Source organism: Aspergillus foveolatus (assembly GCF_047715535.1).
Source record: "Aspergillus foveolatus strain CBS 279.81 unplaced genomic scaffold BDW70scaffold_42, whole genome shotgun sequence".
Taxonomy (NCBI): Eukaryota; Fungi; Ascomycota; class Eurotiomycetes; order Eurotiales; family Aspergillaceae; genus Aspergillus; species Aspergillus foveolatus.
Window position 1 is genome coordinate 56,626 of NW_027396106.1, and position 19,511 is coordinate 76,136.

At 51.9% G+C, this 19,511-nt stretch overlaps 7 protein-coding genes across 7 annotated transcripts; 3 read left to right on the forward strand and 4 right to left on the reverse strand.

Annotated features, from left to right (window-relative positions):
• Positions 1-172: 172 nt before the first annotated feature.
• BDW70DRAFT_161911 (uncharacterized protein) lies at positions 173-1,971 on the reverse strand (the record flags this gene model as incomplete). The annotated part of the gene is made up of 6 exons (XM_073741050.1): positions 173-526; positions 640-1,265; positions 1,330-1,468; positions 1,542-1,690; positions 1,739-1,834; positions 1,890-1,971. The coding sequence occupies 6 exons, from the start codon at positions 1,969-1,971 to the stop codon at positions 173-175; spliced, it is 1,446 nt and encodes a 481-aa protein (XP_073593937.1).
• Positions 1,972-5,401: 3,430 nt separating this feature from the next.
• On the reverse strand, positions 5,402-5,846 carry BDW70DRAFT_161912 (DUF4267 domain-containing protein; the record flags this gene model as incomplete). The annotated part of the gene is made up of 2 exons (XM_073741051.1): positions 5,402-5,679; positions 5,753-5,846. The coding sequence occupies 2 exons, from the start codon at positions 5,844-5,846 to the stop codon at positions 5,402-5,404; spliced, it is 372 nt and encodes a 123-aa protein (XP_073593938.1).
• A 1,440-nt stretch (positions 5,847-7,286) lies between these two features.
• On the forward strand, positions 7,287-8,255 carry BDW70DRAFT_140340 (uncharacterized protein). Its single transcript, XM_073737586.1, has 2 exons — positions 7,287-7,799; positions 7,871-8,255. Exons 1-2 carry the CDS (start codon positions 7,588-7,590, stop codon positions 8,190-8,192), a joined length of 534 nt encoding a protein of 177 aa, XP_073593939.1. The 5' UTR covers positions 7,287-7,587; the 3' UTR covers positions 8,193-8,255.
• Positions 8,256-8,331: 76 nt separating this feature from the next.
• Positions 8,332-9,884, forward strand: BDW70DRAFT_161914 (uncharacterized protein; the record flags this gene model as incomplete). The annotated part of the gene is made up of 5 exons (XM_073741052.1): positions 8,332-8,639; positions 8,690-8,856; positions 8,930-9,245; positions 9,316-9,397; positions 9,462-9,884. 5 exons carry the CDS (start codon positions 8,332-8,334, stop codon positions 9,882-9,884), a joined length of 1,296 nt encoding a protein of 431 aa, XP_073593940.1.
• A 558-nt stretch (positions 9,885-10,442) lies between these two features.
• Positions 10,443-11,902, forward strand: BDW70DRAFT_86451 (TauD/TfdA dioxygenase family protein). Its single transcript, XM_073745051.1, has 4 exons — positions 10,443-10,790; positions 10,839-11,402; positions 11,485-11,616; positions 11,687-11,902. The coding sequence occupies exons 1-4, from the start codon at positions 10,580-10,582 to the stop codon at positions 11,860-11,862; spliced, it is 1,083 nt and encodes a 360-aa protein (XP_073593941.1). The 5' UTR covers positions 10,443-10,579; the 3' UTR covers positions 11,863-11,902.
• Positions 11,903-11,950: 48 nt separating this feature from the next.
• BDW70DRAFT_151866 (transcription factor domain-containing protein) lies at positions 11,951-14,055 on the reverse strand (the record flags this gene model as incomplete). The annotated part of the gene is made up of 2 exons (XM_073739355.1): positions 11,951-12,386; positions 12,446-14,055. The coding sequence occupies 2 exons, from the start codon at positions 14,053-14,055 to the stop codon at positions 11,951-11,953; spliced, it is 2,046 nt and encodes a 681-aa protein (XP_073593942.1).
• A 309-nt stretch (positions 14,056-14,364) lies between these two features.
• On the reverse strand, positions 14,365-16,115 carry BDW70DRAFT_151867 (major facilitator superfamily domain-containing protein; the record flags this gene model as incomplete). The annotated part of the gene is made up of 6 exons (XM_073739356.1): positions 14,365-14,865; positions 14,919-15,003; positions 15,055-15,356; positions 15,417-15,743; positions 15,806-15,854; positions 15,904-16,115. 6 exons carry the CDS (start codon positions 16,113-16,115, stop codon positions 14,365-14,367), a joined length of 1,476 nt encoding a protein of 491 aa, XP_073593943.1.
• Between the last annotated feature and the right edge of the window lie 3,396 nt (positions 16,116-19,511).

Genomic DNA, 19,511 nt, shown 5'->3' on the forward strand with positions numbered 1-19,511 from the left:
CTCTATATCACCTACATAGACACCCGATGAACTGGCATTCTGTTAATTGATCCGTGAAAGCGCATTTGTCCGTGCTCGTGATGTGATGGGTGGGATTGAAAGAGATTGCAATCATCAGGTGTCGTAGGGCTGATCACCTCAAGTCGAGTTCAAGTTTGTTTGTCGAAACGCACTATAGACCACCTCCCGATTTTGAGAGACTATCCTGGGGAATATGGTATGTGCACGTTTTACACTGTTTATCCGCATTTCTCGCCTTGGTTGAGTAGTCGACGGCCGCCGCAAGCCCGGGGTGCGTGTCCGCTGTCGATGTCGAGGCCAGCTCGATATCGTAATCATCAGAGCGACGACGGCCGGACTCAGCTTCATCGCGAGGATTAATGGTCATGGAGCTGCTGTTGCGGTTGGGCTGGCGCCGCCGAAAGAACAGGCCGGCAAGGACGTCGAACAGATCGCGGAACCAGTCAATCCAGGCAAGGATCATGGTGTACCTGACTGTGCAGATGATACCCAATACACCGCAGGACTAGAGTCCGGCATATGTTAGTGTACCCAATCATGGTCGTAAGAAAGGGAAAGGAAGGTCGATTCAGTTTGGAAAGGCGGAAGGTGAAAGGGGGAAAGGGAAAGGGGGAATACCGAAATCATCGTCACCGACGAAAGACCAGTCTTCTTATCAGGGCCTATAGCGCTCGCCTCATCACTGCAGGCATGCTTGTCCCCGTCTGTGGCGACAAGGCAGGATATCCACGGCATCAGATCTTCTTCGCTATACAGGGCTGAGCTGCCCCATCTCAGGTTTACGTTGCCTACATAGGCCACAAATACCAGGAGCAAGCAAGAGACGGCAATCGCCCTCCACTGGAGTTTTATCATCAACCATAGGTTCCGTCCCATGGTCTTTATCTGTAAAGCGCGGGAAAGCGGATCACTGCCGTCATCTCGTTTCTTGAAGATCGAGTGGATGTGCGCTGTCCCGCCGCGGGTTAGGACCCCGCGGATAGTGTATCCGAAAATGTACACTGTGATGAGCCAGGAGATGAATGCGATACCGATGAGCGGCCCCCAGAAGGAGGCGATACTATTCTTGTAGCTTATATAGCACATCTCTCCAACTTGGTACGAGACGCCAGACACGCCGAGCGCGACGCCGAGCATGCCGGCGGCGCCGCCAAAGATGGTGGTAATGGAGATCCACCGGAACACAGTACCCGGCTCGACGTCCCATATTAGCCGGACGTACAGGGCGAGGGAGCGGAAGAAGCCTTTTCCCACCCATCATCAGTTCTGTTCGGGTGAGTCACATAGAGCCGGATGGGGGTCACATACACCCGATGACGAGCACCCAAGCGCCGTATAGTATCAATGACCCCGTCCATGCGCAGGTCATGTCAGAGAGCCAGTAATTCGGTGTTATTGCGTCGTAGCATTGGCGAGCAGTGCCCCCGAGGGGGACGATGAATGCGAGCTGAATACCGGATTTAATCAGCGCTCCAAAACTCGTCTGCGGTGGTCGCGGAGTACGGGTTATTGGGACAGACCGGCATGAAGACAAACCCCATCAATGGGCTTATCACTAGATAATGTCGTCGGGTATCCTCAGCTGGGAGAAGAATGTACGTCAACGCACCGATGACGACAAAAACCAGCACGACCAGCGCCAACCAAGGGACCATTTCATTGCCGAGGCCTGTAACCATATCAATATCCTGGCTCGTTGTACGAGTACTGGACGCACCGTCTGAATACTGCCAGTCCGTAAATGGACACGGGAAACAGCACGAGACCGTCTCGTTGCCGACGAGCTGAGGCTCGCACCAGCGGCCTGCGAGATCTAGAGAGAAAACGTCAGCGGCCTCTTCGAAGGGGCAGGATAGCGAAAAACCAACAGCCGCCGGTGTCGCCAATGGAAATCTCAGCGATAAAGGGCACAGGACATGATACGGAGGAGCTGTTCGAGGCCATGGCCATTCTGCGGCAAGGGCGCCAGCGCGCTTGTCGCGGGACCGGTTTGGCAATAAAGACCACTAGAGCTGAAGATAGGGCTAATTGACCGTTAGTCAATTCTTCTTCGACATATTTATAGCTGGAGGACAAGTGTAGACAGACAGTCAAGTGCCGTGACGCCTCACTGGACACTGGGCTGGGGGGTAGGTCTTATGCACTGGGCTGAGCGATTAGAGTTCGTGCTAGCAGCCAGCCAGGAGACATCGCAGATTGCAGGTAAGGCCAGACACAATCTGGAGCGGGCCTAAAGCCCGTCATGGGTACGACGGGGGCCCAGGGCTGCCCGCGCTTTAGGGGCAAGTGGGCCCCGGATCGTACTTCTCCCGGCGGTCCGTCAGCCGCTAGGACAGGCCAGCCCATAGCACTTGGCGAGTATAGTATACTAGTCGAACTCTATAGATATGGCTAAAGGTCGAGGATGGTATAGATAAGTTTAGAGGTCTTTTTTTTTCTCTTAAAATAAAGCCGCTAAACTATAGGTGTATTTAAAGGACCTATCCATATGGATAATAGGTACTTTATGCAAACACAAGTAGTCAGGGACCTTGTTGCTAGCGACGTGCCACAGTTCTGTATACTTTTTGTATACTTCTTGTATATGGGCGTTCAGCGGTAGAAGGATTGCTGGGCACCATTGATGTGTCTTTGCAGCAGTGAATATAGGAGGCGTCAACACACTTTATGGGATTGTGCTGGGTAGCTCATGGTTGGCATAGGTACGAGCTGAAACCAGGCAAGTCTGTACTCAAGGCAAAACGTTTTCAAGCCATCAAGATCGGCAAAGAGCTGTCAGACTCGCACGCTCCAGCGTAGGGCAATAAGTCCCGAGGTTCCTCTGAAGATCCAGGGGTTTTGCTAGAGTCTGATACCCGGGGCAATCATCCGCTCATCCGCATCTAGGACAATATCAAGAAGTACCTGATCAGCTTAAGGGCTCGGTTAGCGAGTCTCAACAAGAGGCAGAATTAGGGTCCCGACGTTGAACCTAAAGGAGCTCAGCCCAGTCCATCACGCTTATTTTGTGGACTGGCAAATTAACATCTCCAACAAATAAAGCCACCAATTGTGCTCTAACGATCGCCGCAGGAAGTTTCCACCAATCGTGGAATAGCAACATTTTCGATGCCCATTCCCTCCCAGAACCACTATGGCTTTACTCGAGTTGATAACTGACTGCTATTGCGCCGAATGCCCGGTCAGGATGCACAATATATACCGTGAATATTTCATGAGAGATCTGCTATCCACGTCTCAGGGAGCCCACCCTACGGCTGGTGCCGCCGACGCGAATGACAATGTACTATGAAATGCTGCGAGACCGTTAACGGGGCGAAGTTTAGCGTTAATAATCATAGTTTCTGTGGGCTTGACCGTTATGGACATGTTTGCGAAGGACACCATGCGTAGCAGAATAATCGAGAAGATGGGGCTCGGCTCAGCAGCCTAAAATGACGGGCACTTCTTTGGCCTTTTTTGGTCCGCTAACAAGGCTTAGCGGTCGCAGGAGGAGGTCAAAGCATGGATTATGAGCGAATGAGACAGAAGCCGGCCCATTCGCGCTGTACAAAACAAGGATTGGACGGTCTACCTCAAGCTCCAGACTTCGGCTTGACGGACGGGCGGATCGCTCGAGATCGCCTGTCCTGTCACTCGCGGCCCCCATTGTTGGGATCTTGGTAACGCGCACCTGGCTACAGTGATCGAGCATCCAGTTTCTGGATAGAGTCGCCTGATCAATCTACCGGGGTGGTATCCCCTGTTGGGTTCTCGTCTCACGGTAAACTGTCACAGGTTCTGCAGAGTGTTGGAGATGTGACTGTAGCTACACAGGGACTCTTCCCAGGCAGGAGGATTCTTCATCTCTCAAAGTCCCTAGTCGAACCGAAGACTTGGACCTGGAACGTATAAGGGACAGGATACAGGGAAAAAAAGGAATATCGCGTCCACAAGCCCGTTTGAAATACAGTTCACTAGGCGTTTCAGTTTCTTGCCTATTACCCAATATACGAGATTTGACGCAGCTAGCGCTGTATAGATTGTTCCGCCCTTAGCGCAGTCATAGCTTAAAGTATACAGGAAAACCGTTAATATGTTATCAATAAGTATTTATGAGTTATAGACGCTGCCTTTTTTTTTCTTTTTATTGGTGACTAGGCCGTTTGATAATGATGTAATGAGAGGTATTAACACTCCATCATAGGGCCGGCATCTCATATTTAATTCAGATTCGCACGGATACTCAGTTACTGTCTTGATCCTTAGCGTCCTTCGCTCTTTGTTCGTCCATAGAATGCACGGTCGATTGAAAAACGATGGACGTTTGCGCGTTGACTACGACCGAGGATCTGCCACAATGTTGGAGTCGGGGAAGTGCCGCTGCCCATGACCTACCGTCCAAGCCATCTACGCTCGTGATGATCAAGAGACACAATTTGCCAGTGCAAATGGGTCTGCTCTGATTGATTCCATGAATGCCGGGTACATCGCAGGTGTGTAAATAATCTCCTTCGTACGTATAAGCTAGTGTGTGATATGAGCCGTAGAGCATGGAAGAGGCAATGAGCACGTAGCACGTAGCAGAGAGCTGCGAGAGGAAAGGATTGCAAGCGAAGGCTGGGCATGGTTAGATCAACACTATACCCTCACTACGATTCATTGTCCAGCCTCGAGACATTCAGCCCTGAACTCTCGATGTCCAATCCATTCAGAATCCGAGGTTCCGGCCGTAACTCAGAAGCCTGTTAATCTATCCACCAAGAGCAGATCATCAGGAGCAAGTCATCATTAACCCTGCAATACCTCGCCTTCAGGTTGCCACTTTCCAGCTGCTGTTAAGTCCAGGATCCACATGGGGATAGCACAGCGAGAACCCCATGATTCGCTCGCTTGCGCGGACTCTCCCCAAGCACCCATGGCTACTCTCTCTACTGCCCCTGGACTGCACCATGCGGGCCGGTATCAAACCGTGGCGTAGTGGTTGGACACGGGCACCTGCAGTGCAAGCAAGGGGTGTTTGGCCTTGCTGTGGCAATCGTTAAGTATATTCGGCCATCCGGCCAAGTACCCAGACTCCAGGCTTGGTTTTTCTAGAAGTAAAATCTGGAAGATGTATTCAGTCTAGAGGCAGTTCTGCCGCCCACTGGCGTGGCATATATAGGTTTCGTAACTTTCTTGTTCGATCCTTGATTGACTCTGTCTCAGCTGTTTGTTTAGATACAGTTTATGGGATGGCCATCACCGGGTCCCGCAGCAAAGTAGGACAACCTTTGCCACTCTTCCACAGCCGAACAACCCTGCACTGCACGGCGTGTGGTCACTCGGCCTTTGTCCACGAAACAGCGTAGCCCACTAACCCTTTCCGCTCCCCTTTTTCCTCCTTCCTATTTTCCCCAGCCTACGACAATAGAAGCACGGCGGAGACACCATAGCAAAAAACCAGATTGCCCAGATGCCTTTTATGACCCTTCCCTAAACGCAGACAAACCTCCGTATCCGACAAGCCGGATCCGGTAGCGATAAGTGCCAGCGCCAAGCCGGTCTGCTGGTATGTCAGGTAGTAGCTCGCGAGGATTATCAGGGTGCCAAGGGACATGTTGCGGCCACCGATGGCGGGACCGAATGCTGCCATCTTCTGACCGGCGATAGCTTTTGGAAGGCCGAAAATCTGGAAGGCTGTTTACGTTGACGTCAGTATAGGTTGACCAGTCAAGGCATCGCAGCAAGCAGGAAGAACGGACTACAGTACCTAAATTGTGGTTGACGAACCAGAGTGGACCGGTTATCACGGCCAAGAAGGAGATGAAGCGCGCGAGGTAGAGGGCAACGGTTTGGATGAGCATAATGACGCTACAGGTCGGCGTCGGACAGAACGGACAGGCTCGGCTGTGCTCGGTTGAGTGCGAGGTATCAACAAAGTTGATATGTGGTATGTGGTATAGTAAGTCGTAGGGATGGCGTGCAACTTTTCAAAGCAGGCTTGATTCTAGTCTCGAGCATGCAGTTGTTGGAATCCTGTGCCTCTTATAGGAGTTGGCTGGCCGTGCTCCTTACTCTTCGGTTCATGCCCATTTGCTTGCTGTTCTCAGATACAGACTCACGGCAGTAATGAAGGATCTGTGCTACATCTGGGCTTAGGCTATTGGTGAATGGATTTTATTTGAAGCAATCATGCATGCATATTATCAGCAACTGAACCAGGCTGTAAAATTACTACCACTTGGAGTGGCGGGAGGAACTGCAGCCCTCCCAAATACCTGCTGTGAACTGCAGAAGCCCTGCCCAGAGTGCAGTCCCTTGCCCAAAATGGGACCAGATCCTCCCTGGCAGTACCAAAACTTGAATCTAGCCGAGGCTCGCATGCTGCTCAACGGCCATTTTGAACATTGGATGCTTCCACTGATGCGTTAGAGCATCAGCCCAGCGCCTCTGCGTCTGCATACCAGGAATAACCTTATCTTCCAATCTTAGCCGAGGCGGTAGTCCAGAGAAGGCGGCCCCAGCCACATACCCATAATATCCTCCTCTACTAGGGTATCTTCCAATAATTCCTGATGATGTCGCAACTTATGGTTGTGTTTTATCCTGTTTGTCGACCCCGATGGCGCTTGAAGTGTACAGGCAACCATAAATAAAGTTCCTAGTTGCATAGGCACTGCACTAACCCTATATAGTCCTGGGTAGACACGCCCGATATTCGCCTACTGGGCCAAATGGGCCAGCTGCACGCATTTCAGGGATGTGCCCTGCATTAGATTTCTGCTTTTTTTATTGCACAAATCTCTCACTGGTGGACTATCTCTGTCTTGCCGAAGACACTGGCAAAGGCGAGCGATTGGAGGCCCTAAGCTGTTCGGTGATATTACATTGGGATATCTAACTGGGCTGAAGCTGCGTTTACACGCATACTGCTCTTGAGTATAGCTCGCGCAACATATGCTCTGCAAAGCAGGAACTACCTCTACCGTGCAACAGTCAATGGCTTCTGTTTTCGTTACCTTATGGTAGTGTACGACCCTTGCAGGTAACGGCAAGCGCAAAGATATATTGTTACGTTTATATATTAGCAGCACAAAAAGAAATATAAAACGACTGAGACTTTCACAATGCCCTGAATACAGTAAAAATCTGATTGTGCACATTAACGGTATTGTTCATTTTTTAATCGATTGTATGACCTATATATGATCTAATCTGTAGAAGCTCGTGGGCGGGATAATTTCCCGCTGTTCTGCCACCACCACCAACACCACTATCACCACCAACGGCATCACAATCGCGATGCTGTGGCCACGCGTCCAACTCCACGAACTTGGCGACCAATCCTGGTGCCCCTCCTGGTTGCACCACCATGAGCAGTTTTCGCTTAGCCAACTCTGGAATCTGCGCGTGCCGTTCTGGAGCCGTGGGAGCCTCGCGACGCAGGCCTGCGCCGTGATCGAAGAGCAGCTGCGAGATGTTCCGTCATACACGATCGTTGACATCTGCGCGGGCGCCGGCGGCCCAACCCCGTTTATCGAGTCCGTATTGAACTCCAAGGCTGAAGCGCAAGGAAAAGAACCGGTGCGGTTCGTGCTCACAGACATGTTCCCTCCAGTGGACGTGTGGAGCGCGATTGCCAAGAAGCAGCCAAACATCGAATTTGTCGAGAGGCCGGTCGACGCACGGGACGTGGGACGGCTGGCGGCGGATGACAAGAGAGAGTGTCGCGTATTCAATATTTGCTTCCATCATTTTGACGATATGGATGCGAGGGGGATCCTGGGCAGTGCCTTGGACGAGGCGGATGCATTCATGTATGGCACGGACCGGGTCCTCTTGAGAACACTTTTGCATGAGAACAAGGCGGCTGACGAGGTTGCTGTAGAATCTTCGAAATCACCGCCCGCCAGGTCTCGACCTGCCTTTACTCGCCCCTCGTCTTCTTTTGGGGCTTCTATGTCTCGTTGCTGTGGTACTGGCACTCGCCCGTGCATCTGTTCTTCACATTCCTCCTGCCTATCGCGCCCCTGGCGCTCTGGGTTGACGGGTTCATCTCGTGTCTTCGCACGCGCAACCCAGTAGAGATTCAGGGTCTCCTTGCGAGCTCAGGGCGAGACCTTGACGGTTGGACCTTTAGCAGCGGAGAGAAGAGCGTGCAGTGGCCGTTCATTACGCTGTACTACTTTGTGGGAAGGAGGTCTTCTTGAAGAAACCCCGCATTCCACTGCCAAGAAAATTTCATTACATGACAGTCTAGTGCTGTACTGTTTTGTAAAGTAACAGTAACAGTAACAGTAACAATGAAAACAAACTGGCCTGTTTCAACTCAGTCCATCCTAGACCAAGATGAAACGCATCATCATTGTAGGAGCAGGACTAGGTGGTCTCGCCTGCGCGATCGCCTGCCGTCACTTTAATCCAGACACGAATGTACTCGTTCTCGAGCGATCTTCTCAAGCGCGCGAGATCGGCGCGGGGATCCAGATCCCGCCGAATGGCACCACCATCCTCAAGCAGCTGGGTCTGCTACCGCAGACCCTAGAGAAAGGGAGTAGCGTGCAGCATGTTGATTTCCGGCGTTACGACGATGGGAGGATCCTTAGATCTATGCCGTTTGGCGATGGTATCATGGAGGAGTTTGGGGTGCCTTGGGTGTATGGCTTTCTCTTTCTGAGTAGGGGTAAGGCGCTGATGTGCTGTCTAGGATTATTCACAGGCAAGACTTCTACCAGCTCTTGTTCGACGAAGTATCCCGTTTGGGCATTGAGATTCGACTCGGCGCTGAAGTCGCGGATATCGCCTTCGGTACCGCCGAAGTCGTCCTAGCTGGTGGTGAAAGAGTCGCTGGGGACGTGATTATCGGCGCTGATGGTACTAGTGCATCCCTAGCAAAGAAGATATGAAGCACCACCAAAAAGCTCACCTGCTGATGGTCAGACGATAGGCCTTCACTCCCGAGTCCGCGACGCGGTCCTGGGCATACCCACCCCTCCCCAAGAGACAGGCGACCTGGCCTACCGCGCAACTCTCAAGCGGGCCCAGCTCGAGGCTCTCAATGATCCAGAGATAGAGGATCTCTGCGGCCAAACAGCCGTGACTAGTTGGCTCGGCCCAGACAAACACACCATCTTCTATCCCGTTCGGCAAGGAGAGGAGTATAATCTCGTTCTTATCCGACCGGACAATCTAGACCAAGGGATCAAAAGAGTCCAGGGGGATGTTGAAGAGATGAGGGCCAGCTATGTTGGGTGGGATGGGAGGTGAGTCTAGGCCTTACCCATCTACAAGAGCGGGTATTTGCTGAGGTGATACTGACATGCCGGGCTCTAGGCTGACCAAGTTGCTTTCATGTGTGCCAGAGGTAACCACGTGGAAACTCACACATTTGCCAGAACTGGAGACTTGGACGAAGGTATACTGCATCAACCTACCCGCTTCTTTAAGAAATACGAAAAAAGTTGCTAATAAATGGCAAGGGACTCGTCGCCCTCCTCGGCGACGCTTGCCACCCAACCCTCCCCTACCAAGCGCAGGGCGCCGCAATGGCACTAGAGGACGGCTTCGCGATCGGCAAGCTGCTCGGACTTTCACACGCTCATCTTGCAACCATCGCAGACGAGACTCCAGAATACATCCCTGAACTGCTCATGGTCTACGAGGATATCCGAAAAGCCCGCACCACGCGCACTGTGCAAGCAGCCGTCAACAACAGAAAAGTCTTCCACATTCCTGACGGGATCGTCCAGGCAGTACGGGACTTTGTTCTGGGGTATGCCGGAGTGACGAGCAAGAGTGATTGGACGTGGTTGTTCTCGGGCAGGATGAGGCGGATGCTGGTGCATGATCTGGAAGGGGAGTGCGAAAGAGAATTCGACAAGTTTGTAGCAGCAAGAGGCTGATCGTTGTGATCTGATAGATCGTGATCTGTCTCATGGACAGCAGGCCTCTTCCGTTTCGAGGTTGGACGATGTCCAAAAGAAGATGTCGAAACGAGTTCCATGGCCAGGGAGTAGTCTATATTCACCCCGCACTCTGGTCAGAACGTCTCTTACTCGGCGGGTAGTGAATTCGCCAATAACTCATGAAGTGAGGCGGACCTGGCAGTTGAACAAGTACCCGAATATAATGATCAGCGTCTGTATCGGCTCGGCCTCGGACCGCTGACCTTCGCCATTGAGCTCGGCTGCAGTAGATATCAAAATCGTCCCATACATTGAAGTCGTTCTTGCTCTGAATGGGTAGCGATTCTATCGATGTATGGCACCAGCTGTACTCAGTGCCGCGATACGGCATCCACGCGCCGCATTGCGTGCGGCCCATCACTGGAGTAGAAGTTTGACAGTCGACTATGCGTAGATTGCGCAATACATCGCACCAATTCGACACTTACTCCATAGACAAAGGCTGTACTCTATGCATCTCGCGAATCGTCGATAGAAATTGCGCGACAGGTGGGCGCCCTATCGCCGAAAGCCGATGCGTCGGCGATTACGAGATCTATACAGCATATCGTCTATAAAAGCGCGCTCTGGGCCATGTCCAGCTCAAACCCGAGCGCAGCATCTTCTCATGAAGTAAAAGAAAGCAAGACAGCATGACCATCTCTGTCGAATCTACATCCAACGGCAGCGCCAAGGCCGCCTCCCACCATCGCCTCTACTCCTCCGGCTCGCTGGACGGCTTCAAATCCACCGTCCTCACCCCAGTTATTGGAAACGAGTTCCCTAAGGGCTCCATAAACATTGTCGACGACATCCTCAACGCCCCAAATGCCGATGAGCGAATCCGCGATCTTGCTATTCTAAGTAATATCCCGCTCCTCTGCCGGGAATGCCACTAACCACCCCATGCAGTTGCCGAACGCGGCGTCGTCTTCTTCCGCGCCCAAGACAATTTAACAAATGAGCTGCAGAAGAAATTGATTCTCAAACTTGGCGAGCTCACTGGCCGTCCCAAGGAACACGGCCTGCACATCCACCCGGTGGTCAACGACGCGCGGGAATTCGGGGACCCCGATCCCCAGATCAGCACGATCAACAGTCTGGAACGGAAGAAGCTGTACAAGGGGGCCTATGGCAACCTCGCTGCCATCTGGCACAGCGACATCAGCTTTGAGAAGGCGCCGAGTGACTTCTCTGCGCTGCGACTGACTCTGCTTCCGCCGACAGGTGGAGATACCCTGTGGGCGAGCGGGTACGAGCTGTACGATCGGATTAGCAAGCCGTACCGGGCATTCCTCGAGACGCTCACTGCCAGACACGCGGGAGACGGGTTCCATCGTGCGGCGCAGGCCGGGGGGTTCGGCCTGTATGAGAAACCTCGAGGATCGCCGTTGAATGTGGGGAGTGAGTTGGCGAGTGACCATCCGGTTGTGCGGACGAATCCGATTACTGGGTGGAAAAGTATCTTTCCGGTTGGTGAGTGGCGTGCTCCCTGATCACCTATTCCCACTGGGAATGGTTGGAGCCTAGGTAGGAACGGAGCTGATCGCTGCGACAGGAACGTTCCCCAAGAAAGTCAACGGCCTGACTACCCGCGAGAGCGAGAACCTGCTGAAATACTTTCACGACTTGATTACCTACGGCCATGACCTGCAGGTGCGGTTCAAGTGGAATGAGCCGAATGATATCGGTGCGTCTTCAACCAACCACAACCCCAAGCCTCTACGTGCATCAGCATGATTTTATACTGACGGATGCAGCCATCTGGGACAACCGCAGCGTTTTTCACACGGCCACATTTGACTACGACGGGATCGGCGAGCGCAGCGGAAACCGTGCTGTGGGCATCGGCGAGGTGCCCTACTTTGACCCAGCGAGTAAATCGCGGCGGGAGGATCTGGGGATTGAGGACCAGCTGTCGCCGGTGCATTTGTGATGCTATAGCACTAGTTTATGCCACACCTGCATAGTAGTTTACAAATGGACATATTCAGTTACTAAGAGACGAGTGGAAGGCGCTATGTTCACAATCCAAAGGTCTCCCCCATATGCAAACTAAACGCATCGCCCGCCCAAAAATCCTCTGCGAATAACCCCGAGAACGTAGTTGCCCGTCCGTCTGAAAGAGGAATCGGTATCGTTTCTGGCGTCTCTTCAATACCCACTCCAGGTCCACTAGCCCTACTTGCCTGCGGAGAGGGGATATAGAACCCTGGCGTTGGAGGGTCCGTAAGCGCACGGTCGAGAGTATACGACATGCTGCCCGCGGCATGTGTCTGGCTCGGTATCTGCGCATCACTCACGTAGTCCATGACACGGTTGATGGCTGTTTCCAGGGCATCGCGATATTTCCGAACGCTGGGGTGTCGTTCGGCCATTACGAAGAGTGCGGATGAGCAGGCGCGCAGATCATTGGAGACACTGATTGTCCAAAGTCGGGGGGAGCGGAAGAGGCACAGACTGCTATCATTAGCTTGGGAAACTCGTGTTATGAGGAAATGGTGGTAGGGGGGGTGTACCAGATAGTCAAGCCCGCCATGAACAGCGTGTTGATGAGCAAAAACGAGTACCAGGTTGAGTCTCTCTGTCGTAGTCTCTTAAAATACTGGCACATCTGCCCGGACGAATACAGGCAGCGACGGGCCAGCTCGTCGTCTGGCGGCAGGATACTCAGGAAAGGATGCAGGAGAGTCCGCGTCGCATTATTCCAGTGCATCTGGATGAAGTCGTTCTCGTATGCAGATAGAGATGGCAAGGACTTTTGATATTCGTCTAGCCTCACCAACAATGGATGCACTTTATGTAGAAGAGAGGGTAGGTCTCTATCCAACCGGTATACAGTCGACCTAATTTTCGATGATATCCGGGATAGCTTGATGCATGCAATGAAACACCGGATATTCGGGCCCGTCCACAGCTCGCCCGGGACTCTGGGTGTTCGGAATAGCTCTTCGTCTGCACTTTCTGGTAGAGAATCATCAATATCAGCTGGGGGCTCTGCGTCGATCTCCTCATCGCCAATGCTGAAGGGCCGACCTAGCGACCACGCAACAGAGCGCTCATTCAGGTATACGCTCCAGAAGAGCCTCCGGCGGCGTTGTGCCTCGTACGGACTGAGCCGCCGATACTGCACCTCCCTGTGCAGTCCGAAATCGACGCATATCCGTGTCGCCAGGCCCATCATGTACCACACGCTCGAGCTAGCAGATGACTGCAGATTGTACATGGCAAGGAGCATTAGAGCTTCGATGCTCGAGATGGAGAGCGATCCCTGGATAGCAGGTTGATACTGCATGGCCGTAACAAAGTAATTTCTTGGCGGCGTCGAGTCGTACATCTCTGTCATTCTGAGTATGGCCGCGCCAATTGCGTAGACCATAAAGATCTTGAATCGGGAAAACTGCTCCGCTGTACTTGGGCCAACTGGCTCATGGCGTCTGGCGTGCAACTCGTGTATCTCGGCTCGGCACAAGAACGGTAATCGCATCTGCATACTCTTGAAATACGCCTCAAGGATGCGCGCTCCCATCGCGTCGTCCGGTGCTGAGGCTGGGCCGGTGGTCTCATTCTCGCAGGGCGCCTGGAACTCGTGCGTCTCGTTCACGGGAATGGATTTCCACACAGCGTCCTGGACTATACGACTGATATTTTCGGCGATTGCAAGGCCAGATGACGGACCTAGATAGTTCCCCTCGACTTTATCTTCGTACCGACCCGGTCCCTGGATGAAGAAATGCATGACTGCACCCTGCGTTTCGGGTGAGCCTGTGATTGTGCTTATGCTTGCGTTCGAGCCGGAGCCTGAACCTGAACCTGTGCTGGGCCTCAGCCTTTCGCCTGAAGATCTGGTCCCATCTCGATACTGACAATGCTCCTCAGATCCCGAGACGCTCGCGCTCCTTGTCTGCCTCTCTGTCAGAGCGGCAAGCTGCGCCTCCAGAGTCTCTATCCTCTGTGCCAGCGCGCCCTTCGACATCCCATGGTGCCACGAGGGCACACTGTCAGATCGAACACAAGGCTGGCCCGCCAGCTCACAGTTCGCGCAGACCGGCGCGCCCACACAGCGCTGTTTGCGGCGGTGGCAGCGGCGGCAGGACTTGGGGATGCGTTTGCGGATCCGTTCTTCCATCAGGTCTTTACTTGATGGAGATAGGTATGGGGATTTCTTGTTTAGGAGCCGGATATCTCCAGGGACTCCCAGTGTAGTTGAGGAGAGTCCCCGCACTTGCTCTATTACATTGCCGATGTCGCGATTCGTCATCTGGGTGATGATTGGAGATGTCTTTTATGCCATTGCGATGGGGAAGCACGCCATCACGTCTAGGAAGATGACGAGATCGATAACATTCATCCTATACTCAACTTTGGCAATCTGAACTACACGCCTGCAGGGCTCAGTCATGCTACAGAGTGAATCTAAACCCCGGCGTATTGAAAATCACCTCCCCAGCCGCTTGCCTCCGATTCCTCCTCCCCATAGTGATAGTTGTGATACCCACCGAAACGACTGTGATCGCAGCCGCAATGAAGCACGTCCATAAGCCGGGTCTGTAGGCACATTAACAACTATTTCAGAGAAACAGTAATCAAGGATAAAACCGTACCGATAATCAGGCGCGTCTTGGTCACGAAACACTAAGCCCCCAATAACGCCGCCAACGCCGCCGGCAGCGACAATCAAGGCCGACCCAAACGCTCTTCGCCACTGGCCTGTGATATTATTAGACTGGTAAGTTAGTGAGGCCGGGATATTAGCGTTGCACGATCCGGTCAGGATAAAAGCCCCCAAGTATCGCACCCCGTTGTTTTTCGCATATCCCAAGAGCGCGACCCCGATTATCTGGAGAACGGCGTTGATGACTACTACTATCCCTCGCGTCTTATATTTATCGGATAGCCAAGACTCAGTTAGACCAAGGAGTGTGCCGAATAGAAAGCACTATTTCAGAGAGTCAGTACGTAACCGTGATCATCGGGGGGGAGGAGGCATACAGGAGCAGTAAGAGTCTGGGCCTCTGCAACATTAAATTCAAGGCCCTGCATGAGGACAATAGGAAGAAAGTACGAGACGGCATATCTATATCGATTAGTTCTGAAGGCGACATTGAATCGATGAGTGACCACTCACATAACGATGGCCGTCATCAAAAAGTTGACAGCCAGCAGCCAACCCTGCCACTCGAGTCCGTACTTCAGATACTCCTTCAAAACAAACGGCGTAACATGCGCATCGCCACGGTCTTTCTCAACTCGGTCAATCATGATATCAATCTCCCTGTCCGTCAGGAACCAGCGCGTGCGGCGCGCGTCTTCAGGGAAGTCGACAATAAGCACGAACCCGGCTAACCCTATCGCGACGGTGAGAACGCCCTCGATGATGAATATCCAGCGCCAGCCGGCGTGGCCCTGGAGTCCGTGCATTTGCTGCAGCTGCTTCCATTAGCATAGACTGCTTTAGCCTCTAAATATCCAGGGAAAAGGGGAGTGTACTCCATAAGCAAGAATTCCTCCAAACGAACTGATCGCGCTTCCTAGCAGGTAAAACAGGCCAATTCGCTTTCCTGTCTCATGGCGTATATACCAGGAGCTAATCAAGAATACAGCGGCAGGGAAGAGACCTGCTTCGAAAAGGCCGAGGACGACGCGTAGTCCGGCGAGTTCGCGCCAGTCATTGACCAGGCCCATGCCCACCATCACTAAGCCCCAGGACACGGTGATAAACCCCATGAATATGCGTGGGCCGATTTTGCGCGCAATGACCGTCATCACTGGCTGGAAGACCGTGTAGGTGGGGAAGAAGACGGCGACTATTGTCGACTGGATGTTCGATCCAAGGTTAGTGTGAGTGATAGGGGTAAAGGCGAGGGCAGCAGGCATACATAGTGTGTCCCCGTGAGGTCGATCTCGGCGCCCATGCCTGCGACGACCCTAAACCAAGTCAGCAGTTGCTGAAACTTGGGGGTAATGGGAAATATACGCATTCGCCAGGTTCACCCGATCAATCTGACAGACGGTATACATGACTGCGACCACCACGCAGAGCCGTACATCGATCTTGCGCTTGATACGCTTCACAGTGGCTTCGTTGTATTGAAATGAGCCGTCTGAAACCTGTGGAGAGAGCACACCCTTTTCGTTATCCTCGACGTGCCTGGAAGAGGACGGCTTGATCTCCGCCATAACGGCCATTGTCCTTGTCTTTCTTTGCGGTATAAAAGCTCCACGACCGGGAAACTGCAAGAAAACTGCAGTTTCTCTTCCACAGCTCCAGCTTTCTTATATATCCCACCAAGAGCGACCTGTCGAACGTATCAGATTGCCCGCCATTCCTTCTCCCTTGGCTCTCCTAGACCATGAAGACGGTGGACCACCATCCTACGCAAAACTCAAACATCCGAACCTTAGCCCATATTGCGGGGAACAAAGCTGTCATATCTAATGACTTAGTGTGTTCCAGCTTGAAAAGCCTACTTTCTCGCAAATGAGAAGCTCAGGAAAGCTCCACCGAAACGCCAGATAGCATGTAACCAGCTTGGCGGGAGGAGGTGGCAGCTCTCAAGCCCAGTAGCTTTCAAAGTCAGAGAAATAAAATTTGCGGGGTAAGATAGGATCTATTCCTGGATACCGGGCTAGTTATATAGTTCTGATTCGGGAACGTAGCATCCTATCTGGACTTGGGGTGCTTGGGATTCATGAGCCGAAGTTGCAGGCAGATCGGATGTATAGCATATCACGGACTCAACCGTCAATAGGACTCATAAGACGCTGCTACGCCGATTTCAATGAAGAGCTTCGGTCATCCAACCTCAGTCTGAGCGCCCGCTTTCCCCAGATTTGAAGGATCCTGTTGCCGAGGGAGTTCGGACCGAGGACGGCCAGACGCTCCTTTAACGCCACAACCTCGTCACGCTTCCACGTTATTATTCTAGCTGGAAGCAATATTTATCTTGGAAGGCCAAGTACTACGATTACAAGCATACAACATTGGAAAAGGCCAGGGATATGTTGGGACCCTTCTGCCCATAATCAGACAGGTTCTCAGCTAACTTTATCCTCTTCGCGGCATAGATCAAAGACATCTCAATTGATAACCACTAACTCCCAGCTCTTGAGAATACTTGGCCTAGTACACAATAATGAGAGCTAGAACCTACACAGCGCTAAACCGATGTATCGCTAATAAACATGCACCATACATGTCCACCCTCCCTAGCTCAGGTCGTCCAGCTTCTGCGACAGATAGCGCAGCTTGGCTTTGGAATATTTGTCCTGCCGTGGCAAAAGAAGGATGACTTGGCAGGAATCTTGACGTTGTACTCTCGACGGGGCGAGGGAGCCTGCCCTATGATCTGAATTGTTGGGATTTTCTCTAGGAGGCTGGGAGGAAGTACCCACTCCACTTCTCAACCGTTGAAGCGTAACTCTATTATTTCGTGGGTTAGAAGCAGAAAGATCTACAGAGATATTTAGTATGCATTGCATCGGTATCCATTTCTGGCCCGAAGGTACAGTCTATGGAACGTGGTGCAATTGCCCAATTAGGTCATCGCATTGACCAAATACCGCAGGTTTGTATAGACGTCGCCGTCAGCTGAGGCATTGTCAAGCAAGCAATAATTCGGCCAGCCATCGAACCCTTAGGGACCACTTTAGGGACCATTCAGGAAGTCATACGAGACAGAGCGCTACTTTCGGCAAAAGCTAGAGGTGCTCACCCCTACGTTTAAGAGTTTCTTCACCTCTGTAGCCGCATACTGTAGAGAGTATATTTTCAGGCTGGTGATTGCAGACGAGATGTGGTGATTGAATATCTCGTCTGCTGCCGTAGAAGACGGCCAGTCGAGTAGGATCGCAGTCTCCTGGCGAAACACCATCATCAAACTCGCAGGACCAGATCTCAAGCGCCAGCGGAGCGGTTATACTTCCTTGGAAGGAGTTCAGTCAATGTGTTTGGGGGCTCCTGTTGACGTTGGTCACCGTGATTTCATCAGGACGCACAGTTCGACTCAATATGCGTATAAAATATCAGGCTTTACGCGAATATTTCATCCGCCTCTTCGTATTCGGGCCATGAGACGCCCTCATATAATCCGACAGCTGCTCAAGAGATGGCACTGGGCTGCGGAAGCAGGATATTGCGATCCCGCTTGCAATGGTGGTACTGAATAGGTCTTGCAGCATTCCATGTCCCGGTTATTAAGATTGCGAACATGGTCGTACTTCATGTCCGTTACAGTAACAAGTTCATCTACCAACTGCTAACAATATCTATCCTCCGCAGATACGAAAGCAGAAACGTCGTGGCACCGAGTTTGAGAAAATACGGCTGAATAAGCTCGGGCAAATTAGAGTCATCATGGCTGACATTATATCCTCGGGAAGGGAGAAGGAAGCGATCCTTATTCTTGCTAATGACAATATTTCTCTTGCGCCTAGATGCTAGAAAACAGCAGGCGAACTGACGGGCATACTTTTCAGGGACCAATCAAGCAAGTACCTGATATCTGCAAGCTTTTGCTAGCGGATTAATTTATGCATGTAGGTCTCTATGCATGCATACGTGCAGGCATGCCACATGGAGACTGTCGGTAGCACGCTGCATAGATGGACCTTCCCCATTAATGTTGGCATTGCTGCATATCTTGGAGCTAGCTTTCCCATTGTAGCTGGACATCCACCTTTCTGTATCTTGGGAGGGGCCCTACCTACCAAGCTGGCAACATTCAAAGTACTCGGGATGCCGCACGTGTCTAGCTGTAATAGTCCTGCTCTACAGGGTGACCAAGAACTAATCTAACTATTCGCCAGAAGTGAAGCAACTATATGCTTTGAAGTGATCACAAGATATTCCAGGCGGTACTGAGCCTCCCGGTGAGATACAAATGCATCTTCTACTTCTTCTCTGAAGTGCCCGGCGTTAGACCAAAGTCTCCGTCCTACAAGTCTCCGTTCTGCTACATTTAGTATGAAGCTGGTACGAATGAATAGGCTGCCAGAGGCTCTCAGAGTGCATCATAAGAGTCCTGATAGGCATCTTGTAGCCAGAGGCACAAAATAATCATCCAAACTGCTAGCTTCCAAGTCTCCATGGCTCGGAGTCTCATTTTCTAATTCTTCGATAAGAGAAAGAACCCTCTGCTAGCAACCTCATATAGAACGTCATACTGATTCGGTGCTAAAATCCATTCTTTGACTTGGTTTGCTTCTCACCCAGTACGTATTTGGCCACACCCCAATCGATACAAATAGCCCGCACAGATCTTGAATATTGTGCCGAGATTACTGAAAGGCACAGAAAATAATGCGAACAAGTGCGGCTCATCAGAGTCTAGCGACCTGTCTGGCCTTGAATTGTCCGAATGGCCGACGTAGGGTTTTTTCTCCGCACTGTCTGCAGAGATCCGCATAGATTGACCTGGTTGCGACTTGCTAGTGCTTACCGTCGGAGACTTTAAGCCTGTGCTTATTCATAATTGGCTTTGCCATAGCTTAGTATATAGCGTCAGTTATCATATTATCCTGATTATTCGATATCCCATCTTACAAATGAGGGCCCCAGCTATGAGGGTTTGATCATGTATAGTT